The following is a 25,978-nucleotide window of genomic DNA, read 5'->3' as shown; positions in this document are numbered from 1 at the left end:
ATAACTAGGCATAACAAAGAATGATTGAGTGATCAAGTGGTCCCAGAGGGAACAGGAGGAAAGGGCCTGTAGCCCTGGGATGGTTAGGCCAGCTGTCAACACCCATCATAAAGATCTATGAAGAATAAGTTTGACCAGAGGAAGCAGGAAGTATAGACCAAGTGTCTTAGTTAGGGTTTCTATTGCTGTGAAGAGACACCATTGACGTCAGCAACTCTTACAAAGGAAAGCATTTCACTGGAGCTGGCTTACAGTTTCACAGGTTTAGTCTGTTATTGGCAGGAAGCATGGCAGTGTGCTGGCATATATGGTGCTGGAGAAGGAGCTGAGAGTTCTACATCTTGATCTGCTGGCAGCAGAAGGAGACTGTGTGCCTCACTGGTTATAGCTTGAGCATATGAGACATCAAAGCCTGTTCTCACAGTGACACACTTCCTCCAACAAGGCCACACTTACTCCAATAATCACACCTTCTAATAGTGTCACTTCCTATGGGCCAAGCATTCAAACACATGAATCTATGAGGGCCATACCTATTCAAACCACCATACAAGTAACCCCCAAATCTACTAAAAATGACAGAGACTTACCATTTGTATGGACAAAGTTACCATAGGCTCATCATGATAATATATCATCAATATTGTTAGGGGCTGAGGCAGTGTCAATCTTTGGCTGCTAAGCCCTGAAGAGACAAAAAATTCTCCTGTGGAGGACGAACTTGGGGGACTGATCTACCTTGGCAAGGCAAAGAAGAGCATTCTACCCTTCAGTGTCCTGCCTGTTTACAATTTGGGTAGGTTCTAGGCCATACATGAGGTGAAGGGCAGCTCTTTGCCAAGTGACCAGTGCTGCCACACTTGAAGCAAGTTCCATGTGCAGTCTTGGTGCCCTACCTTTTTAGAAGTGGCCTCAGGGCTGCTGCTAGAAGCTAGCATTTCATGGGGAGCTCTTTCCCACACATTAAAGACCTTAAATGCCATATTCCACAGAGCTTTCTTAGAGGTTTGAGGGCCATCATCTAGTAAGGGTGAGCCTTACAATTTATAGTTTTTGAATTGAAGATCCCTTTGTTTCAAAATAAACTTTAAACCATAAATATTTCCTGATTTTTTAAATTTTTACTTTTATAAAATATCACAGTTTCTTATATAACCCAGTTTCTCCAAACTACTAAACCTTAGCAAACTTAGAAAGACCTTAGTGGTCAGTTTAAGTCAGTTTTTGTTAGCCTGAATAGACCACCATAACCTTACAAAAAACCATACTTATCCAAAATATCTTAGAGGCCTGTTGTTACATTCTTAGTGTAGGGAAAATAGCATAAAGCAAACCATCTTGAAGGCCTGAAGTCGCCTCTTTAGTCTAATAAAAATCTATTTTCCCAAACAAGAGTTGAATTCAAGTTACATATATGCTATGCTGTAGCAAATTAAGATTACCTATGTATGGATTTTTAATTATCTTTTTGTAGGAAGTTTTAAGCTAATTTTTCTTCTCAGAATTTTACAGAGTTTTAAACTATACTCTCTCTGGTTTTACAAATCCTGAGATAAAGAAAGTTTACATTTCAACAAAAGCTTCAAAGATACCCAGGACTTTTAATAGGATTTCTTTTTTTATATTATTAATTTTATTTTATTTTACAATATAATTTAATTCTACATATCAGCCACGGATTCCCTTATTCTCCCCCCTCCTTCCGCCCTCCCCTTCCCCCCAGCCCATCCCCCATTCCCATCTCCTCCAGGGCAAAGCCTCCCCCAAGGACTGAGATCAACCTGGTAGACTCAGTCCAGGCAGATGCAGTCTCCTCCTCCCAGGCTGAACCAAGCGTCCCTGCATAGGCTCCAGGTTTCAAACAACCAACTCATGCACTGAGCACAGGACCCGGTCCCACTGCCTGGATGCTTCCCAAACAGATCAAGCCAATCAACTGTCTCACCTATTCAGAGGGCCTGATCCAGTTGGGAGCCCCTCAGCCATTGGTTCATAGTTCATGTGTTTCCATTTGTTTGGCTATTTGTCCCTGTGCTTTATCCAACCTTGGTTTCAACAATTCTCGTTCATATAAACCCTCCTCTTTCTCGCCAATTGGACTCCCAGAGCTCCACCTGGGGCCTAGCTGTGGATGTCTGCATCCAGTTTCCTCAGTCCTTGGATGGGGTTTCTAGCATGACAATTAGGGTGTTTGGCCATCCTATCACCAGAGTAGGTCAGTTCAGGCTGTCTCTCAACCATTGCCAGCAGTCTATTGTGGGTGCATCTTTGTGGATTTCTGTGGGCCTCTCTAGCACTTTGCTTCTTCCTATTCTCATGTGGTCTTCATTTACCATGGTCTCCTATTCCTTGTTCTCCCTCTCTGTTCTTGATCCAGCTGGGATCTCCCGCTTCCCCAAGCTCTCTTTCCCTCAACCCTCGCCCTTCATTACCCCCACTCATGTCCAGGCTCTTCATGTAGATCTCATCCATTTCTCCATCATTGGGCAATCCCTGTGTCTTTCTTGGTGTCCTGTTTTCCAGGTAGCCTCCCTGGTGATGTGAGTAGCAGTCCAGTCATCCTTGTTCCACATCTAGTATCCTCCTATGAGTGAGTACATACCATGTTTGTCTTTCTGAGTCTGGGTTACCTCACTCAGGATGATGTTTTTCTAGATCCATCCATTTGCCTGCAAACCTCATGATGTTGTTGTTTTTCTCTGCTGAGTAGTATTCCATTGTGTATATGTGCCTTAATTTATTTATTCATTCTTCAGCTGAAGGGCATCTAGGTTATTTCCAGGTTTTGCCTATTACAAACAATGCTGATATGAACATAGCCGAGCAAGTGCTCTTGTGGTATGATTGAGCATTTTTTGGGTATATGCCCAAGAGTGGTATAGCTGGATCTTGGGGGAGATTGATTCCCAATTTAGAATAGGATTTCTTAAATCACACCCCTCTTATAGATTTTGAGATAAAGGAAGTTTGCATTTCAACAAATGCCTTGAACGTATCCATAATCCTGACTAGGAGAACATTTTAGTAAACCAAACCAAGAAAAGGGGGCGGTACTCAGAGCTAAGCATCTGTGATTACGTTTAGTAATTTTCCTTTCATAAAGAAATTTCTCTTGATTAAAAATATTTAAATACCATGTGATAAGCAGCAGTAACCTCTATTGAGAATAGTTTACCTCTTAGCTGTTCTCAAGTTCGTAGTCTCCTTTCTTGCACTGTCCCATTGTTCACCTGCCCCCTGCCACAGAGCCAGGGGGCCAGCTTGATCCAGGACAGAGACTTTTAGACAAACGTGCTTGGATCTAAAGTGGGCAGGCCAAATCCCATCCAGAGCCAGCTTTTTAGTAGAGGAGAACAATATGTGACAATTTCTAATATTCTTCATATCCAAAAGACATTTGAATCTCTGTAATACTGAGCCCAGTGATGGGGGGCGGGGAGAAGAAAGCAGAGAGCAAAAAAGGTCTAGAAATAAGGCCAGAGCAGAGAGCAAAGAAGGCACAGAGATAAGGGATTTTCACATGTCACAATCCATGAGAGTTTGGAAATCAAATATGCCATTTTCTGGTCATTGACACTGATTGTCAGGCTTGTTTTGAGGCCAAACTGTATTGTAGTGAAAAAGAAGGTCGTGCAGCTTAATGGTATCTCTTAAGTCCAAGCAGGGAACCTTACTTTAGGAGACAGGCAACAGTAAATGAAGAGTTCAGTTTTTAAATGGGAAGAGCCTATGATCAGTTAAAGCAGTGGTTCTCAACTTGTGGGTAATGATCCCCTTGGGGTCGAATGACCCTTTCATAGGGGATTTTGTATCAGATATCCTGCATATAAGATATTTACATTATGATTAAAATCAGTAGCAAAATGACAGTTATTAAGTAGCAACAGAAATCATTTACAGTTGGGGTCACCACAACATGAGGAACTGTATTAAAGGGTCACAGCATTAGGAAGGTTGAGCACCAATGAGCTGGAGGGAGGAAGATATCCTTTAGCGAAAGAAAGAGAATGAGCAAACAGGACACTGAGTGGGTGTCACAGTAAAGGGTGCAGTAGGATGGATTTTAATCCAGATGCATGCCTAGGGATCCAGATTTCTCAGAGAGATGCCTATGACCACAGTGGAGAAGCATCCCTAACCACATTATGGGGCATCCAGGATGGCATAGGGAGGCTGCCTGGCATAGTGGTATTGAAGCAAGCTCCAGGCGTAGCCTGTTGGTGCTCCATCTTCTTTGGCTGTGGCGTCGGGGCAGCGGCTGGAAGCTGAGAGTTCTATCGCGGAAAGCCCTTCCTTCCTTTCCATCCATTGTATTCTTCCCACACATTACAGTTTACAGTTCTGTGTCACTGTCCACCACTGAAAGGAGTCGGGGGAGGGACACAAGCAGGGCTAAACTCAGAGGCAGGAGCTGATGCAGAGCCCATGGAGGAGTACTTTTTACTGGATTTACTCCTCATGGTCTGTTCAGGCAGCTTTCTTAAAACACTCAGGACCACCAACCCAGGGATGGTGCTGATCACAATGATCTGATACCACCCACATCAATCCTTAGTCAAGAAAATGCCCCACAACTAAAATTTAGGGACGTTTGTTCTTGAAGACTATTGTAATTGATGTTCTGAATATCCAGCAGCCTTGATTAGAGGCCAAACCAAGGAGATTAAGGAGTCTAAGAGGATAGCCAATAGTTTTTCTCTGCTCTGTTATGGTTAGCTTTAATTGTCAACTGACACAACCTAGATGCACCCGAGAAAAGAGACCCAGTGAGGGACGTTCTTTATTGGGTTAACCTGTGTGCTTGTCTGGAAAGGGCATTTTCTCAGTTGAGGTTCCCTCTTTTCAAATGATTCTAGCTTGTAATAAATTGACATAAAACTAGGCACCATGGCTCGTTTTTTTCCTTACTTTGTTCTTCTTTTGATTTTATTTTTGAGATTATAAGTACAATATTTCCCTCTTTCCTCCTCTCCCTTCAAACCATGTACATCTTCCCTCTCTTTCAAATTCATAGCATCTTTACACACACACACACACACACACACACACACACACACACACACACACACACACACACACACACCACATATTCCTAAATATAATCTGTTTGGCCCATATAATGCAACTTTTATGTATTTTTAAGGGATACCCTTAGCACTGGACAACCATTTGGTGTGCTCTTCCCTGGGGAAGACCACCTCTCCCTACTGCCAGCTTTCCTCAGTTGCCTATAATTCTTTGTGTAGGGTTGAGGTCTCATGGGCTTTGCCCCATCCAGTGGCATTTCAACTGGTGTTGTACTTGTTCAGCTCACATTTGGGCAGTCATTGTTGGAGACTTTATGGGTACAGTTTCTGATATTACTAGGAGGTACAATCTCCTAGCAAACACCTTTGTCCTCTGGCTCTTAAAATCTTTTCACCCCTTATTCCACAATGTTCCCAGGGCATTAGATGAAGGAATGTTTTATAGATGTAACCATTGGAGCTGGGCTCCACAACTCTGCATTTTGATCAGTTGTATTTTTCTGCAGCAATCTCTTATCTGTAGCAAATAGAAGTTTCCTTGATGAGGGGTGAAGTGCTCATCTGTGAGTATAAAGACAACTGTTTATAGCTTGTTGTTAGGGATTAACTGGCACAGCTCTTAACTGTGGATGTGATGTGACTAGCTGTTAAGGTCTTGCTGCCTTAACTTTCCTGTGAGACAATAAATCATGAGGTGCTTTTTGTCAAGGTGTTTTGTTGTAACAAAAGGATATAGAATATGCTCCAGAGTTAGCTATCTCCTGTGGGACCAGAGGATATGCCTCAAGAGGGTCCTACAGCTTTAGGAAGTCACTTTTCCTCTATTATGAGAGAAGGCTTGGAACTCCCAGAGGTTAATCTCTATGTTAGTTACTTTTCTGTTGCTGTAACAAAATACCATGTCCAAAAGCAACTTACAGAAGAAAGATTTTTGTCTTAAGGTACCAGAAGTTTAGAGTTCATGATGGTGATGAAGGCAAATTATCAAGTGGTAGGAGCAGTAATCTGTGAGGTCACATCTCAATCACACACATGAAACAAAAAGAAAAAATGTGGATAGGGCTATAAAACCTCAAAGTCCACACTCAGTGATCTACTTCCTTCATCAAGGCTGAATTCCCAAGGGTTCCATAAGCAATGCCAGCAACTGGGGAACAAGTGTTCAAATACATGAGCCTATGTAGGATATTTCTCATTCAAACCACCACATTCAGCCCCTTAGCTCCTGTGGGAGCATAGCCTTGTCATAATGCAAATTATTTAGTCTAACTTCAAAAGTACAATGTCTCTTCTGAGACTCAAGTAAATCTCTTAACTGTGATTCCTTAAAACACTGAAAAATAAATTACATACTTCCAACATACAATGGCACAGAAAATACATTAGTGTTCCAAAAATAAGGAAGGGGTATGGTAAGAATAGATTGCACCAAAGCGAGAATGAAACTTCACAAAACAAATACCAGGTTCTTTAGGTCCAGGTCTGGTATCTGGGGCTTTAGTTTCAAAAGGTTCAGATGGCTTCACTCCTTCAGCTTTGGTTATGCCACATTCGTCTCTTTCTTGGGCTGGTTCCACTCCCTATATACAGCTCTCTTTGGCAGAGGTCTCACAAATCTGCCATCTCCAACATCTTGGTAATCTTTACCACAACCCGGGCTTTACTTTCACAGCTTCACAGAATGGCCTCTTTGGGCCTTCTTAAAGACAAAAAACAAAAGACAAAACCTCCACATCCTGGTGACACATGACCTGATCTTAGTAGCTCTCTGTAACCATGGAGGAAAGATCTATGATCCCTAAATCTTTCTTGCTATTAAAATTAATACCATGTTGATAATACTGTCTGGGTAGGTTGCCAGGTTGGGATGAATCTTTGGTCCCCTTGGACCATGTTAGCAGCTGTTTATATATACTGAACTGAAATTTCCCTCAGCAGGTACTTTCTAGAAGGAAGGAACCCCACATACAAGTTGGAGGCTTAGCTATGTAGGTTCTTGAGCAATAGACCTCTCTATAACAATACTCATCACCTTCAAAATTACAGCTTCCTTTTCAAGTACATAACTTGAAAACTCTATTTCCTGGTGTTCTTTTTCATGTTAGATCTGCCTAAGACTAATCAACAATAACCATTCAACAGACATAAATGTTATGCTGTCTTGAAATTTTCCCTGCTGAAGAAATTGATCCTTTATTTTAATTTATCCATAGACAAGGTTTTAGGACACAGGCAGAATGCAGCTGCATTATTTGCCAAAATATCATATGACTGACCTCTCCCTCAATTTCTGATGTCTTTGTTCTCCTCTGCAAGCTCATGAGTTGAGCCTCCACTGTCTGCTCTCCATAGTACTGTCTTTCAGGTTCCTATTAGAATAGGTCACTAACCTCTGCTTGCAACATTCATTTACTTTTCTAGTCCAAAGTTGCAAAGTCTTCCACATTAAAACATATGATGTTCTTCATAGCAACAACCCCACAATCTCTGGTATCAACTTCAGTATTAATTATTTTTTTGTTGTTGTTGTTGCTGGGATAAAGTACGATGACCAAAAGTAACTCATAGAAGGGTTTGTTTTTGACTTTATTTCCGGGTTAGAGTGAATAATGGTGGGGAAGACATAGCTGCAGGAAATTGAGAGATCACATCTCAACCCTACACAGTAATCAGAGAGAAAGAAAGCAGGAAATGAAGTTGACAGTCTGTCAGCCCTCGAAGTCCACCCACAGAGATAGACTTCCTCCAGATAGATTACACACCAATGAGTTCTGTAACCTCCCCAATCAATGCCACCAGTTGGGGACCAAGTATTCAAATGCTTGAGCCTATATGGGTATGGGACATTTCCCGTTAAAATCACCATAGTCTTTAACCAACATGTATTCTATAAAAAGAAAGATCACTACAAAGGAAACACATCCTTCATGTTTCCAAGCAAAAACACACAATCAACAGGAGAAAACACCTGCTGTCCTAGCAGATAACACAAATGATAAAGAAAAACTGAAGGAGCCAAAGGGTTCCTCTGATGTCTCTAAGAGTAGCCACCTAAGGAACCTCACCAGACTATTATAACAAAAAGAGGTTTGGACCACCTACATGCATTAGGAAAGTGTAACTGTGATAGGGTTAATTATCAACTTGACAAAGCCTAGAACCATCTCTTAGCATGTCTACGAAGGATTATCTTGATTAACTTAAGAGAGATTACAAGGTCCTTCTTGATTGTGGGTGGGACCAGCCAAGGAACAGGAGATCCAGAACTGTACAAATAGAAAGAGAAAACTGAGTAGCAGCACACATTCACTGCTCTTTTCTTCTGACCGTGGATGCAATATGATCAACGGTCTCAGGCACCTGCTGCCTTAATGTCCCCATTATGACAGATGTTAACATGGAAATGTGAGCTAAAATAAATCCTTCCTCTGTTATGTTACTTTGGTCAGAGTATTTTATCGCAGCAACAGGAAAGGAAACTAGGATAATAATGGAAAATAAATACAAATATTACAAAGTAGAACTGTATTCGCCCCCAACCAGAATTCTTAAACAGACCTGGTTCATCTTGGGGCATAAAACTGTTAAATCCCTATAGACAGTCATTGAAGTAATCAGATTTAGCCACTTCAAAGAACCTTACTATGTCCTTGAAACACTTAGGTGTCAGATAACAGAATCAGCATGCACCAGACTCATGTCTTACAAAGTCCAGAGCTCATTGTAATACCTTGACACACTTGAAATCCTGCTACCTCACTGTCAGATCGAAACCTTGAGGACTATCTCCCGTCCTGTTATACAGAAACTACATACATTCCCCACACTTTTAAAGTAGATCTAGACAATTCTCTATTTTCCAACCTTCAGGCCAGCTGCTCCTGGGTAGAAATGGTTTTATGGTGGCAGGCCAAAGGCTTTCAAGTCATACACTATTAAATATCATAGATACTAAGCCCTTTCTAAGTAGTCATATGCCAGCCCGCAAATCAGAACTAGCTGCCTTCTCTAGGACTTTCCAACTGGAGACAGGGATGAATGGGAGTTGATATTTGCACAGATTTTCCTAAGGCTCTGTTTAAGCCACATTCATGCAGTCATCTGGAGGCTAGGAGTCTTCTCACTGCCCTCAGTACTAAACATGCTCTCTGAGGCTTTGAGTCTCCAGAAACCATTAGACTTCCAATCCGGGTGTTCCCTGTACATTTCCAAGCTGACCCAAAGGACCACTCTGACATAGGTGAGACTAACAAGCAAGGGGATTACAAGTTAAACAAGCAGCTTGGCTCCTACTTCAAGCTGCTCAGCTCCTATCCCTATGCTAACCACCATTGTACATGCTCTATACATTCCTCAAGAAACTGGAGAGGCCTTAGAGCTGGGATTTACAACTACCACAGGGGTTTGGTTATAGAGCTCAGACCAGAAGCTGTTATTACAACCAGTTCATCCCCTATGAAGTCTTTTATGATAGACTTTTTCTCCAGACAGGCCTCTTCCTAGATCCAGACACTCCTTACATACCTCAGTATGTTATGTTACAAGTAAGTACACAGTCATGGCTGTCACTATTACCAAGATAAGTACAGCTTGACTCTACCTTTCTGGGATCACCTTTCCACATTAACCTCCCTCAAAATCCACCCACAGACTCTAAGCCTGTGCTTCTCAACCTTTCCAATGCTGGAACCCATTAAGACAGTTCCTCAAGTTGTGGAGAGCCCAAACCATAAAATTATTTTTTTTTTGCTACCTCTTGACTGTAATTTTGCCACTGTTATGAATCAAAGTGTAAATATCTGTGTTTTTCAATAGTCTTAGGCAATACCTGTGAAAGTGTCATTTGACTAAAAAGGGGTCGTGACCCACAGGTTGAGAACAACTGATCTAAGTTCCCTGGCCCAGACTCATTTGTCCAGATTTATGACCATTCTTCCCCTTGAAGTTCCAACAACATAGTTCTGGTAGCTTCTTGGAAATCTCCATCTTCTGTTCCAGCAAGACAGAGGTGAAATAATCCACCCCTAAACTCCTCTAGACTCTAATCAGTAGCCAAGATTCTTTCACTTTTCTGAGCTCTACAATATAGCTTTTAACTACATATTTACTATTTAATAATTTCATACTTCTAGATAATATGTTTGTTATACCCATGCCCCGTTTCTCCTCCAACACTTTCAAGGCACTCCTTTCTACAGTTCCTTCTTAAATTCATGTCAACTTTTATAGCTCCCTGAGTGCAATTAGAGCTGTCTGTGTATGCAATAATGTGGGGCCATCCACTGGAATGTGGGCAACATACCAGGGGCCATACCAGAAAAGACACGGATTTTCCTTCTCCCAATGGCCACCAACTGTCAGTAGCTCCTCAGCAGGGGTGCGGGCCTCACGAGTCCCTCCTCTATCCATGCTGGAATGTTGATTGGCTTCAGATTGTACAGTTCTTGTGAAGGCAGTCATGGCTACTGTGAGTTCATGTACGCAATGGTCTGTCATGCCCAGAAGACACTGTTTTTCAGCAGTTGTCCCAAACCTCTGTCTTTTGCAATCTTTTCACCTTTTCTTCTGTGATGTTCTCTGAGCCTTTGATGTGGGCATGTGATGTAGATGTTGTATTTAGAGCTGAGTACTCAATGGCCACTTGTTCACTGCACGTTTACAGATGTGAGTCTCCATAGTAAGTGCTGTCCAGTGTAAAAGTCACTTGGAGCTGGAAGGCTCTGTGATACAATTTCATAAGCTATCTCCTCTTAGCCCCAGTAAATCCAGTGCGACCCAACCTAGTTTACAGAATTCATCTTAGAGCCCTTCCTCAGGGAGACTCCTTTGACTATTCCTAGATGGTTATCATCACTTCTCCACATTTATAATCCCTGTTTCTATTTCTATATTAAAAACCGAATAAGTGGCCAGGCGGTGGTGGCGCACGCCTTTAATCCCAGCACTCGGGAGGCAGAGCCAGGCAGATCTCTGTGAGTTCGAGGCCAGCCTGGTCTCCAAAGTGAGTTCTAGGAAAGGTGCAAAGCTACACAGAGAAACCCTGTCTCGAAAAACAAAACAAAACAAAACAAAAAACCCGAATAAGTGGTGGTACTTGATTTGTCAGGAGCTGTCTCATTGGTTTTTGTTGTTGTTGTTGTTGTTGTTTTTTTGATTCAATTCCTCTCAAGAAACCAACCTTCCTTGTCAAAACATGACTCCTTTACCTTTGTCAAGTCTAAGATATTCAAACAGTTCTTCATAGAGAGTCTAAAGGACATTAAACTCCAGATAGTTACCTCATGGATATCATCATACATTACCAACTACATCCAATAGCCCTTACTTACATCTTGATCTCCAAGCAATAGTGTAGCCTTGAACTTCCTATAGTCACCACCCTCCTCTCCTATCAAAAATGCAGTTCCAGCCTTCTATGCCTTTTGTTGATTTGAATGAGAATGTCTTCCATAGACGCATGTATTTGAACTCTTGGTCAATGCTTAGGGGTACTATCATGATGTGTGCCCTTAGTTGAAGAAGTATGTCACTTGTAGTGAGGTTTGAGAGCCTAAGGCCTTACTTTCTCCACTTTCAATTTTCTTTTCTCTCTTTACTTTGTGTTGGAGTTGGAGCTGTGAGCCCCCAGCTTCTTACCCCACTGGCCTGCCTGTTGCTTGCTGCTATGCCTCCCTGCCATGATGGAGCCTTTTGAAAGTGTAAGCCCAAATAAACTCTTCATTCTGTTGGTTGACTTTGTCACAGTGCTTTATCACAGCAATGTAAAAGTAACAAATAAATGACTTGTGATACTTTGAGTCTATGGCACATTAGCAACACTTACCAGGGCCGTGGTTCCCTGCTTCAGCTCTGAAACAATTCCAGAAAAAAGATCTTCTGCCATTGTCAGCTATTTAGTCTTGCTGATATGTCAAGGGGGAAAAGGTACAGGCAGTAGACTTAAAACAATAAACCAGAATGTAGAGTGTGACTAGTGATTTCCACTACCTTATACAAACAATGAGAGTCTATCTCTAATTGACTTATGGTGCTTCAGTCCAAGGGGCTAGTCTAGAAAGGATGTTACAAAATATACTACTTAACAATATGGTGAAATGCCTACTTCTTATCTATTCAAATATAACTCCACTCAAATGACCCTACACTAATAGCTCATGAGATAAGACCAAGCCACTTCTCTTGACTATGAGGTAAGGGCTTCACTCCCTCTGAGGAATATTTTTTTCTTAGAATTCACCCACAGTGCTTCTGTTTCTCCACAACATGCATTTATTATTAAAGCATGACGTGCTGGGAATGATAAGCACAAGGTACAAGGAGAAAGTATTTGCCAGACCAGACTGATAGAAAAGTTTTTTTTTTCTTTTTAAGAGAAGTTACTTGGTTTTATCTCTTGGGCTGTTTGTGTAGAGTCTGGTGTTGGCTGAGGTCAGGCTTTCTACAAGAGGACATACTCTACTGGAAGGCTTTTCTAAGTTCAAAGCACAAGAACTGTCTCCAAACAAGAAGCACTATATTTGGGATTTTAGTTAATATGTGTTCCATATATACAAAGGAGGTAGCATGTGGCTACAGGCAAACAGAGGTTCCCAGGGCTTTCTAACCCCAGGGCGATATTTTGATTTCCCTTGTTTCTAAGACAGAGAACCTTGGTCAGTAAGTTGAAGCAGTTGGACTAAAGGGTCAAAAAGTTTCTTTCTACTTCCACTTTCTAAAACTTGCAGTTGAAGTCAAATAGTAATTAGGAGAAGAAGTTCAGAAGGCAAAAGTGAGAATTAGAAATGTGCTGTGAATATAAAGTGCCATGTGCTACTGTAAATGATGATGTGAATCTTCCCTGTGATTTGGATGAGACAGAATTAATGCCTTTCTTTCCCAAACTTGACTGTGTCCTAGAAATTTCAATGTGTTTGAAAATTAAACTGTAGTTTGGCTTTACATCTAAGTCCCACTTAGTGTCCTCCCATTTTATCTTCTGCTTTTCAGGCTTAGGGATGATGAAATACATCAAGGACATCCTCAAAGAGAAGATTACGTGAAGCAATTGTCACTGCTTTGAGTAAGCACTGTTACCTTTTGAGACTACCCACTCTTCACTTTGCCTTCACCTGTATCCATGAACGTTCATGATGCTGAAGCTTCAGTAGTCTCAGAGACCAAATTGTGTTTTACTAATCCCGAGTTGATTGTGGGATCCAATTTAACGGGGGGGGGACACGTTCAAGCTCATCCTCTCAGCTTCACTTTGCAACATGGACTGTGCTCAGAGACTTCAGACCCATGGGTACAGATCCTGTATATAAAAGGTTCTCTGTCCAGTGAGAAAAGAGAAGTAACTTTAGAAATGCCTAACACTGTCAATGGAAATGATCAGCAGATTAAGAGATAAACAGAAATGTGTACATGTGAGGAGAACAATAACATCAACCACCTACTGAATATTTATAAAAGCCACATGTTTTACTAACACCTTTTCATGTAGTCATTCCAAAAGCCATCCACAGAAGGCATTATAATTGTTATCCTCATGCAGCTGTGAGGAAACAAGGTCCAACTGGTGAAGTGCTTTCTTTTCCTTGAGTGATTCAGTTAACCTGTTGCAGAGCCTGGATTTCAACTCAGATTCTTTGAGTCTGAAACATTTACTGCCCATTGTACTTTTCGGCCTCTCCCAGGACAGGAACTTGGTATTCTAACGTGGGTGTCTGAGTTTGTACTGAATGCAGAAGACTGCATGAAATACTCAGTGTAAACAAGAAGGTGTATATTCTGAGCAAAGGGAGTGGCCCTAGTAAAGCAGGAGATGTGGGAAAGCCCTGTAACTCGGTGGAGAATACTTACCATACCAAGGGGAAAAACTAGAGAAATTTTTTCTTAAGGATGGGGACATAATGAGTATTGCTGAGATCTGACTGCATACTCATGGAAATATCTTTTTAAATATTTTAATGATGTTTATTTATTTAAAAATATATGTATATGTGCATGTGTGCCCACATGTCATGGTACACATATGGAAGTTAGAGCATAACTCACAGGACTGGATTTTCTCCTCTGACCATGTGGGTTTCAAAGATCAAACTCAGAAACCTGTGTGCTGTCCTTAAATTAGACGTAATGTATTTTTGCAAACAGTTGTACTCACAAAGCATACATAGAGAGAATCACTGAGATCTGTCCCACCTAATGGAGCTTGGTAAATAAAACATCATATTGTAGTACTTGATTACGTGGGAGACTCCTCTAGGAAGCTTATTAAGTTTAAGGATGCTGGATCTAGGACCCCGACACACTGAGTTAGGAGGTCTTGGGATATGGTCTGAGAATTTGGACTTCTTAGCAGCCTCTGGGTAAGGCAGATACAGCTGGTCAGTGGGGTCACTGTGTGTCTGGCACTGGGGTAGTGCCAGTTGTCACTGTGTTGAGTACAAAATCAGGAATTTGGTGTTTGAATATTACAGTCGTCAGCTTTCTGGAACCCAGTGTACTGTCTCTAGCATTGTCTTCCTTACATTGGTTGGTTCACGGCCATGCCTTCAGTTAGGATGATCTAGGGAAGAGAAGTCTGGTCAGGCCACTCCTGCTTAAAAAAATGGTGTCTCCCATTGATTGTTTTTGTGTGCTATATGGGTTAGACCATTCACTTGCTTCATACTTGTATATGGAATGCCAATCTTTCCAGATCTACCTGTCCATACTTGGTTAAACTCTGTTTCTGGACACTCTCCTCAAAAACAATTCCAAAGCAAGGCCTTTCAAGACCTTGGGCAATATCCTTCCAGGACCCCTGTAAGCACTTTTGTACAGGGTGGACATGGCTGAGCACACCAGATAACTGAGACTCCTTCAATGGAGGCACACACTGTAAGTAGCTTGATGTTCTCATTGAACTTGTATTCCTCCTGACTTGGCTAGGATTAACTATCACACTTGCCTTTGGGGTGATGGTTATTGTATGCTTTCTTAGAGTCAGAGCTATTAAGGGTGAAACTCAGTCATAAGTAACATAAGAAAATGCTCACATACATTAATAACACAGAAGAGACTTGTGTATGTTTTAGAATTTTTCTATCCGAGTATTATAAACCACAAAAGTGACCGTCTTGTCTCCAGAAAGAGTGTATTTTTTAACAGAACACTTTCCCAAAAGGACACTCCTCCCACTGATGCATTTTGATCTATCCTGATTTAATTTAAAGTTTGAAGATGGGGTCTGACCTTATCTATCAGTGGCTGAGCCATTGTCTCATGGAAATGCAGTTGAAATTCATTAGTAGGGCAGACTGTATATTATAACTTAGAAGCTCTTGGTTATCACTGATGCTTGCAATTGCTATGGAAACCAAGTTCATATGCACCTTTTAAAGAGTCTGCTTTAAAACAGTGGAGGGGAAGATGAAAGAAAGCTGGTTCCTTGGAAGAATAAACTGTTTAGTACCCAGTATGCATAGGCAGGTTCAGTAGTGCAAAAATGCTCTGCCTACACAATGATAACAACTCTTGTATTTTTAAAGCACTAATAATGTATAATATTATATTAGAGAACCATGTTTATGCTGGTGGATAGGAATACCTGAAGTGTCTTTTCCTATGCATACATATAAACACAGACACCACACACTAGCACACACAATTTTTTCAATTTCCACCAGATCTTTGCAGCCTTTATTCTGAAGCCATTTGAAGGCCACATGCAGGCAACTACATGAAAATCAGCCTTTTCTGCTTATTCTAGAATGGATGTTGACAGTGAATGTTCCATCCATCCATGTGTGACCTGACCGTTCCAATTACAGATTTTATAAATAGTAGTATTAATTTGTTTAAGATGTCTATAAGAAATGCATGATAGTATTCCTCATCAAATTTCGATTTTAGAGGTTCTTTTCTCCGTGTCTGTGCCCACATATTTTCCTGATCATTGATGTAGTACTGTGTTGTGGAAACAAGAAAGCAAGCATCACCTTGTGCAAAGGGAATTTTCCAGTATACACATCCTGTTGACATCCTGTATTAATCTGTTCAGCATTCTTATCTCTCTGCCATTCCCCAAATTAGCAAATGTTTCCCCCTATACCCTTGTATTGCCTATCCTGTAGCCCAGTGGGAGCTGCACCATCCTCTTCTTTGGAGTAGAAGCATGTCCTCAAACTGCTTTCCCTGTCTTTTTTATTTTACTTTTTTAATATTTACTCTTATTTTATGTGTATGGGTGTTTTATCTGCATGTATGTCTATGCACCATATGTATGCAGTTAATTTTGAGGCCAGAAGATGGCATTGGATCCTCTGGAACTGGAGTTACGATGGGCACCTGGAACTGAACCTGGGTCCTCTGCAAGGGCAGCAAATTTTATTAATGGCTGAATGTGTCTTAAGCCCTGTATTTTCTTTATAGTTATGTGTATGTGTGTTGAGCAGAGGGAGTGTGTATGAGGACAGAAGAGAGCATTGAGTCTCCTGGAAATGGAGTTACAGATAGTTGTGAGCAACCCATTGTGGGTGCTAGAAACTCCACTTGGGCTCTCTGCAAGAGCAATATGTGCTCTTAACCATCTCTTCAACCATCTTTGTTTTCATCTTCAGATCAACAGGAACTTTTAAGACAGCATTCTTCTTCTGAAAATGGATCCTCATTCTCTAGTCATCTGGAAACCATTTCTCATGCAAATAGGTATGTAATAACAACCATAGTGCTTTAATATTTGAAACCATTTGAGAAACAAGCAGGCTCCCTCCCTGCCAGACCCCATTTTCTCTCCCTATTCCTGGCAACCACCCCGGACAAATGTCACTGCTTGGTAAGTATGTGCTCACTTTTTAGAAATGTGCCTTTGTACCATTGATTCTCTCCCTGTACCTTGCTCACCAGTCATGACACAAACTTCTAGAGATAGGGGAACCAATGTGGCTATAAAAGGGGCGTTATTGCTTTTTTGTAATATATTCATTACCACTTCCAGAATATTACCAAGTAGATAAGGGGTACACAGGTTTTTCCCCCTGAATTCTTTCCCACAACTAATTTCCAATCTAAAATGAGCTCAACACAATTTTCAGTTTAAAAAAAGAACCCGATGACAATTTGGCGCAGGAAATAAAGCACAGCCACAACAGACAGACATTTCAGCCAGTTTAATGTTTTCTAACATTATCATTTAGTTCCTGCAAGACCATTAAACACAATTAAACAGTTACACGGACAAGTAGTGTCACACTAAGAGCATGGGTTCTAAGAAGCAAGAAGCAGCGATGGATAGGCAAAGACAGCGGCAACCGCAGATGTTATACGCGTTTATGATGGAATTTCTAGATGTTAAATTGTCGGAGCTTCTTCTGTAGTAGTCTTTTCTTCAAAAACTTGAATGGAGATGTGGTTGGATATCATCTTCTTCTACTTCAGACTGGAGCTCCTCCAATATGAGTTGTCTGGCCAATTTGATGTTCAGTCCTTCGTTGTAATGTAACTTTCTTTTCAACTCAAATTGCCGTTGTCGCTCTTGTTTGTCCAGGAAGAATTTGCTGCTATGCGCACTGCTGCTTTCTTGCTCCTCACCCTGATAGCTGGTCCCAAAGGTGTCACTGGCTGCGAGCTTCTTCGCTAAGGTATCAGCAGTGGTCATGGCTTCCTTTCCTTGAACTTCACTCGTGTTGTCTTCTCCGTCATGTGGCACACTGGCGAAGGGATTGCCGGGCTCATTCGTTTTCATTAAGTCATAGTCTTTGTAGGATGGATAGTGGGTTGCTAGTATGTTGGATTCGTCCCACTTCTGCGATTTCTTACGTTGCAAATCCTGAGCGCCAGGTCTTCCTGATGGTTGGGTGGAATCCTCCACCGAAGATGTTGAACTCTTGTTTTTGAGTATCCCCTTGATGGGCCGGTGTGAGGTGGTGGAGGTTGCCATGCCTGGGAAGCTGAGGGCCAAGTTAGAATTGGGCCGACGCAGCCACTTGTCCGCACTCCGCACTCAAGCAGGAGCTAGATCTGTCTGGCGGATAGGCCCTCAGCACCCCAGTAGCAGCGCCAGGGTTGGGCATGTCACAAAGGACACAGTGAGATAAGTCACAATGCACCCTGCTTTCGTCACTGCAGCAGCTGTGGCTTTGCGGCCCTCTCTGGTCGCCATCTTGGATTTTTCTTTCTTTTTTTAAGAAATGTAATAGGAAAATACCCATTTGTGTCATATGAATGAGAATCATTACTATTTGGGGGCTCCTCTACACTCTGTGCACAGTGAAGCTATGTGAAACATCTTTCTTACTAACATCTAAAATTCACTACTTAAATTGGAAAGATGCCCATCCATATGTCCCTCTCCATATAAATATATGTACCCTGTCCCTCCCATCTTTGTCTATGTCTCAGAGAATAGCCACACCAACAACTGCTTAGACCAGTCGGGAGCCTAGTTGCATCTCTATGTCCAGATGAAATGGCTCGCTTTTGTTCTAGTCCTCTGATGCTGGCCTACATATTTTAAGAAACTCATTTGATCTCTTCTACTGCCATCCCGTTTTAAGTCACCACCACATTTTGGGGTGACTGTCACCTCAGCCTTTGAATTAGATCCTGGATAGACCTCCCTGCTGCTTTCCAATCTCTCGTCCACCCTCTCACCCCAGAAATCTTGAAATCCTTTCACCTTCTTCAATCACTTGTGTAATATCTTTCAAATCAAGACCTGTTCCCAGAAAAAAGCTTGCTCACGCATCCATCTAAATCAGTAGTTCTTAACCTGTGAGTTGTGACCCCTTTGGTATCAAATGACCCTTTCACAAGGGTCACCTAAGACTATTGGAAAACACAGATATTTGCATTATGATTCGTGACAGTAGCAAAATTACAGTTATGGAATAACAATGAAAATAATTTTATGTTTGGGGGTCACTACAGCATGTGGAACTGGTTCTGACACCCTGGATATGTGACCAAATTTCTCATGCTGAATATACTAGATAATTCGTCAATCTGACCTACTTTAAGGAAGAGTCCTGGAAGTTCAGTCTATCAAGAGCACCCTTACTCCTGCTGTTTCTTATTAATATTCCAACCGTTGACTCTCCCCATCTAGCCTTTTGCTATGAACCCCAATTTGTCATGTCAGAGATAAGTTCCATTTATCTTTCCCTCTGGATTCTACTGTAGTGGCACTCAAATTTGTTTACAAAATTCAGTACTGAATATAGTCTCCCTTACTGTCTTTATTAGGCACGATGCATTTTTTTCCCTTTAACAGTTATGGTGCCAGTGACTTGGATAGGATCAATTGTACCATTAGAAAGTTGGACCTCTTGCTCTGAACTGCATTGGACACCTCTGCCTTCATGTCTAGCTGTACTGATTAAGGAACCCATACCCTGGGTGAGTCTAACTCCTGAGCTCTGTATAATAGTGTGCCAAACCATCTTGCAGATACATTCTGATTGTTATGATTTGGGGTAAGAATGTGCTTTGAAGCTGGGATAGAGTCCTGGTCTTCTTTTGAAAGGTATTTATGGCTGTTTTCTGTTACCAGATCTTAATGACACAGACTAAGAAAGGTATAAAGAACAAAAGGTTTGATTCATGGTTCTGAAGGCTGGGAAGTTCAAGACTGAGCAGCACTATCTGGCAACGCTATTCTGCAGATTTTGAAATCCCTGGTAAATATCAGAGAGAAAGACACAGCTCCATATCTTGGGTTCCTTTTCTCTTTCTGTAAAATCATACTCTTACTGAATTAAGGTCCTAACCTAACAGCATCATTTAATCTTAATTGCCTCCCAAAGGCTCCACCTCTAAACACCATCATAATTGGATTCAGTTCTTACTCTTTTCATATTTTACACACTAACTATTTTATTTCAATATGAGTTTGGGTGGGACTATTCAAGCCAGGATATTCTAGGCTAAAGTTCTTCTTATTGGCTTTTTGTATGGGTTGTCCTAGCTACTGGGACTGCCCCTGAGCTGGAAAATTCTTCCTGGCTCTTATTCTATGTCCATGTGAGTATTACACCTGACTCTGTAGAATAGAATTCTTTTCTTAAAAAATTAAATGTTACATGTATGAGTGTTTTGTCTATATATACATCTGTACAACATGTGTACCTGGTACCCATGAAGGCCAGAAAGAGGGCATCAGATTCTCTGGAACTGGAGTTATAGACAGTTGTGAGCTGCCATGTGGGTGCTGGGAATTGAACCTGTGTCCTCTGAAAGTGCAGCAAGTGGTCTCAACTGTTGAGCCATCTCTCCAGCAATATTTTCCTGGTAACTTTTGAAATCTTTCTTTCCTTTCTGTTTCATCCTACTTCTCCTATAAGAATTTCCCAATCGGCTCTCCAAACCCCTGATAACTATGTGTTTTTTCAAATCTGACTATTTCATTTCTTACTGGCATGATTTTGCTAAGATAACTTGTAACCTTAGTTGTCTCTATGTCCTCTTCCTTCCCTTCATCTTGGATCCTCTATTCCCGTTGTCACATTCGTTCATTATTCCAGCTCCCTTGAATCCTTGAATCCTAGATATCCCATTTCAATCGCCTACCTCTTTCAACTCTGACCAACCCACATTGTCTGTCGTGCCAGAAACAATAAGCTGAAGGCATGAGGAAGGGCTGTTAAAGTTATTACCAGACTATAATTGATATAAAAATTCAAATAAAATACATGTGCAGTGATAGAGACCGAAAAATAGTAGGAACATTCTCAGAGAGAGCATCTGAGCCCTGAGAGGGAATGGGGTCGTTTTGTGATGGTTTAAAAAAGTTGCTTAGTCTTAGCCTGTGAGCCATTTGTATAGCTTCTTATCTGGGCCAATAAGAAGTGGTATGCTATGTCCAGAAGACACTGTTTCATGATCTGTCTTACACACTCACTGCAGCTGGGGTGGCAAAGTACACAAGCTCTGCAATAGATTCTGCCTGTCAACATTTCATCATGGATGGAGGAAGGGCTCACGAGGCCTTCTCCGAGGGCTATTGGCCCTGGGCAGAAGGGGTGTCACTTTCTGTTGTAACGTAACCACTGATAAGTTGCCCATGCTCCAGGAAATAATCTCTGACCCAAGCTCATACATGCAGCCTAATTTAAATTCAGTAGATTTTACACACACACAGAGAGAGAGAGAGAGAGAGAGAGAGAGAGAGAGAGAGAGAGAGAGAGAGAGAGAGAGAGAAGGGGGGATGAGAGGATAAAAGTAGAAAGGGGACTTGTTAGGAAGCAGGGTTTGGTGATGGAAGAAGGGAGGGTGAGGCAGGATGAATGAGGCAGGATAATTGGGGACAGGAAAGATGGAATTTCATTATATCCATGTATGGAACTGTCAAAGAACAAAAGTAAGTATTTTAAACATAGAATATTTTTTAAATTTTTGGAAAGAAATTAAAAATGGTATAAAAGGAAGGTAAAGTTCACTAGTGAATTTCTACATGGATACAACAAAATAAGTTACTGGATATTTAGGGTAAATAAAGTAAATCTTTTTCAGTTGCCTTTAGGACCCACCAAAGTAGAACTTTGGCTGGAGCTCATCAACTTCAAATGAGAAGTAACACTTTCCATAAGGAGCTCCTTGGCTCATACTCTTCCAGCCCAGAAGCCTCAGGTTTCACTGGACAGTTGTACCATCAGAGACCTTCAGTTGCCCAGGCTGCTAGGCCAACTGACATCAGCACCAGGGTCAACAGAGATCAAGGGAAGCAAGGTGAGAGTCCCTATCTCTATCTCTGGACCATCTTTTAAAACATCATAAAAGCAGAAGGCCTTAAGATCAAAATATTTACCAGATAACTAATAGAAAAGTTTTAAGAAAGAGTATATAGTCAAGTATGATGGCATATGCCTTTAATCCCTGCACTTGGGAGGCAGGCATATATCTGTGAGTTCAATACCAGCCTGCTCTAGATAGTGATTTCTAGGCAATCAAGACCTAGTAGTGAGAATTTGTCTTGGAAAGTAATTATCATAATCACCATCATCATTGATATATACTGTGAGAGATAGAAACACAGTGAGCAATTTCTCAGAGAAAGAATTTATAATTGAGAATAAATAGGGTGATTTTATATTTGTTGAGATATGTTGCTTAGTTTTATCTTTAAGCCATTTGCATGGTGTACATTTGAATACATAGGAAGTAATATATTTTTAGGGGGCATATTTTTAAATATAATACTTTTATTCACTGAGAATTTCATATAGTTTATTTTGCTCATATTCATCCCCACTACCCCCACAAACTCCTCCCTCATTCACTGCTAACCCCTTCCCTTCTTTTGTTGTTGTGGTGGTGGTGGTGGTAGTGGTGGTTGTAGTTAATAACCTACAAAGTCCAATTTTTGATGCCCAAATACTCATGGGGCCCTCTATAGTAATTTAATCCACAAACCAGGAGTTACAATCTTAAATAAAATGGACTTTCCCTCTCCCAGAAGCCATTAACTGTCAATAATTCTTCAGTTCTGAGTAGCATCTTGTGAGGTCCTCTTCCCTTCCTATTAGAATCTTGACTGGCTTGATCTCAAATAGATCTTGTGCAGGTAACACAGCTGCTATGAGTTTCTAAATACAGCATGGTTCTGTCATGTCCAGAAGACATTATTATGCTCTGGCTCTACCTATCTCTGCTCTTACAATATTTCTGACTCTCTTCTACAGTGGTCCCTGAGCCTTCATGATGGAGAGAGCGGACAATATAATGTGCCATTGTAGCTGAGCAATCTAATGATACTTACTTTCTGTGCTTTGACCAGTTGTGAGTTTCTGAGTTAACTATCATCCACTGCACACACAAAAACCTTCTTCGACGATCTGAAGGCTTCATTAATTTACAGGTCTAGAAATACAAAGTTAGAAGGTAATTTGATACTCTATCAGTCTAGTAGGCTAATAATAGGTGTATCTTTACCCTTTGAAGCTATTAGCTTACAAACTTTGCCATGGACCAAGGGTCCTTGGCTGTACCAGACATGTATTTCTTCCCATGGAACAGGCCTTAAATCCAATCAGAAAGTCATTGACTGCCCCCATGACATTTGTGTCACTATCACACACATATTTGTGTGTCATGTTTGTTCATCAGGGTTGAAGCTGGGTAAGACTGTTGGTGACAGTTTTCCTCTAGCAGACTACATAATATCTTCTCGATCTGTAAACCTAGCTCTTGTCACTATAAACTCGATTTCTCCCTAACCTATGACTGAAGTGTGTGGTGTGTTCAGCAATAGAGTCATTAGATAGTCTATTTTATGATTGACACAATTTGCCCTTCCTGAGATTTGGCTTTTGGGTCATTAGGAGTTAGGTTTTAATTAGGTACCACAAGTCCCTGGGTGAGGCTCCAAGCAGGTAGGGTCTGATAGTTATAACCCCAGAACTTGGGAGGTTGATACACTAACATTATGCCAGGTCACTTTGGGCTATATAGTGAGCCTGCGTTTCAATATATAAATTTTAAAAATCTAACAAAGAAATAACTGTGTATGATGACTAGCTTTGTTCATTGTCCTACTATGCCTATATGAAAACAGTTTCCAAAATATTTGGTAGTGTGAAAACTTAGAGTTACACTAAAGTAAATCAATAGTGGATGTTATTAAATATCTAGATAATTTCTAAATGAGATGAACTACTAAAATACTAATTACCGAACCTAAATTTGGGTTTATATACTTTGAGTTTAATAATTTTATATAGTATAGAGAAGTGAGTATATTGGGGCCTATTAATTATCATGAAAAATTATATTATGTGGGAATTGCATTTACCTATAAGAGATAAAATATGTATTCATAAAATTTGCTAGTCTGCTTGTATAGGATGCTGCTATAACTTTATAATTATCTCCTCCCTAGTTTTCTCTGCAAAGGAAGAGTTACTTATAGTTAAAAATTATAATCAAGATATGTAATTAAAACTTCTAGAACTAATAAGGGTGAAGGAGAAATGACTGTACATAAATATTCAAGGAAGGTAAGATATGTTTTTAATAAGGAAAAGTATACAGAGTAAAAAGAATGTGTTTTCATTAAGGAAAAAAAAACAGGGCAATTTTGTCCTAAAGTAAGACTACAGTTGTTTCAAAATAATGAAGAGAAGAAGAGAAGGATGAAAAATGAATGGATATAAGAAAGTTGTAGAGTGTTTTTAGATACAGAATTTCAGGTTTGATCAATTAATGTTTGATCATTGGATGAATTTCATTGTAAGAGACTTTTATCATTTTTTAAGAGCTCAATAACAAGACAGATATTGTGGCTCACAATTGTACTACTAGCCCAAGGTAGGCTGAGGCAAGAGGATTTTGGTGAGCTTCAGGCCAGCGTGGGTTGTAGTATGAGACCCTTTCTCAAAGCATCAATAAGAAAAGAGCTCAATAATATATTAATGCAAATCTAAAATTTGATTTTTCAGTGTGAAAAGAACACAATTTATTGTATTATTACAACAAGTTTTTCTTGTAATATATTATTGAGCTCTTTTGTTGTGGTTGCGCAATTCCTCTCGGAAACAGTGAGTTCTTTGTCTTATGTAAATAACTTCCTTAACTCTAGAAAGCTTGTCAAGCTAGTTGCCCTTTGGACTAAAAATTCTTGGTTTCCAGACAATAAGCTCTGCTTTTCCCTTGTTTTCAAAGAAATTTCATTAGGTGCTTGCCTGATTATTTTTACAAGCTATCAAGTTTCTTCCACCAAATAAGAAAAGGGGCTTATACTGTTTGAAGGAAGGGAAGAATGTCTACTATTGCCTTTAACAAGAAGGATAATTGAAGAAATGGGGAGATTGACCAGTAAAACAGGTTATTTGGATGAGGAGTCACATCCAACTTCTTTTCCCCATTGCAAGACCCATGTGACAGACTTTATCCAGACTCTAACAATCCCCTTTGGAATACTCTTTCTTATGCTCTTTGACAAGTGTCATGGTCTTGACTATTTTTCTCTTTATCAGCACATATCTGTTTCACTTACTACTGCCTCCATTGTCATATCCTTTTATCCTTTGCATTTTGTGTTATTGTTTGGTTGTTGTTTGCTTTGTTTTGTTTTTGAGACTACATCTCACTAAATAGTTCTGGCTGCACAGAATTCCCTCTGTAGTTCATGCTGGCCTGGAACTCATGATCCTCCTGCCTCCACTGCCTAATTCTTGGGATTTCAAGTATCTATTGCCATACCCAACTCTACCTTATCTTTATTACATAATGCTGCATGTGGTACATGGTAGGTATTACAAAACTATTCACCGAGTAAATAAATGAATAAATGAGCGCTAAATAATAGGTAATAGGAAATTGGGGGAAATGAGACTTTTGGCAATCAATACAGGAACTCTAGAGCCCTTACAGTCAGTTACAGATTTTTCAGTTAGTCACAGGATATACATGGAAATGGGGATTTGTTACAAAGAGTGACTTTGCTACATTTCCTGTCCTTCACAGGCCTCATTTTTCATAAGGAGTAACATACTTTGAAACAAAGAAAAGAAATTAAGATACAGTTTCACATTTTCCCCTACAGGTAGTATTCACAAGATTTTTTCCCTTCTGATAATATTTTGCTTCTTCTTCTCTCCCTCAAGGTCTTTCTGCATTTTGGAGCACAAAAGCAAATGCATGAAAGAACCATAAAACTTTTACAAGGGTCTTAAGTACCTCAAGTTCAAGTTGGCCTATATTCTCCAAAGTCCTACTAACTTAGGAACTCTGCAATTACTTTCAAACTCTCTTATTCATCCAAGAGGAAGAATGCCCTGATACCAAATTCTTTGAAAAGGCATATTGCTGTAGAGAGGCTTTCAGGGACTCAAGCTGATATTCAAGGCTATAGGAAAACCCTATGGTATGGCAGAAAAAAATATAAAAAACAGCCTTCATTGTTTAGAAATACTCTAGGCTACTCTTTAACACAGCCTAACTGAGAGGCATCTCAGACAAGAACCCAAGCAGTTTGTATCCCTGGTTTCATA

The 25,978-nt window shown here is 40.5% G+C and overlaps 1 protein-coding gene and 1 long non-coding RNA gene across 2 annotated transcripts in view; one reads left to right on the top strand and one right to left on the bottom strand.

Moving 5' to 3' along the window:
* Positions 1-25,978, top strand: part of LOC121825674 (uncharacterized) — a 91,281-nt gene that overhangs the window by 54,612 nt on the left and 10,691 nt on the right. Inside the window, exons 12-14 of the long non-coding RNA XR_006068034.2 lie at positions 13,014-13,086; positions 16,613-16,700; positions 21,501-21,716. This is a non-coding gene — a long non-coding RNA (uncharacterized LOC121825674). The remainder of the gene's footprint in view (positions 1-13,013; positions 13,087-16,612; positions 16,701-21,500; positions 21,717-25,978) is intronic.
* On the bottom strand, positions 17,147-18,031 carry Ppp1r2c (PPP1R2 family member C). The gene has a single exon (XM_006976876.3). It carries the CDS (start codon positions 17,929-17,931, stop codon positions 17,380-17,382), a length of 552 nt encoding a protein of 183 aa, XP_006976938.1. The 5' UTR covers positions 17,932-18,031; the 3' UTR covers positions 17,147-17,379.

The sequence above is a fragment of the Peromyscus maniculatus genome, chromosome X, assembly GCF_049852395.1.
Source record: "Peromyscus maniculatus bairdii isolate BWxNUB_F1_BW_parent chromosome X, HU_Pman_BW_mat_3.1, whole genome shotgun sequence".
Classification (NCBI taxonomy): Eukaryota; Metazoa; Chordata; class Mammalia; order Rodentia; family Cricetidae; genus Peromyscus; species Peromyscus maniculatus.
The sequence above is the reverse complement of the archived record's forward strand: the minus strand, read 5'-3'. Positions and strand labels throughout refer to the sequence as shown.

Bases quoted from the DNA above. Each gene is read 5' to 3' on its own strand.
- Ppp1r2c (XM_006976876.3), bottom strand. From the start codon at position 17,931: ATGGCAACCTCCACCACCTCACACCGGCCCATCAAGGGGATACTCAAA.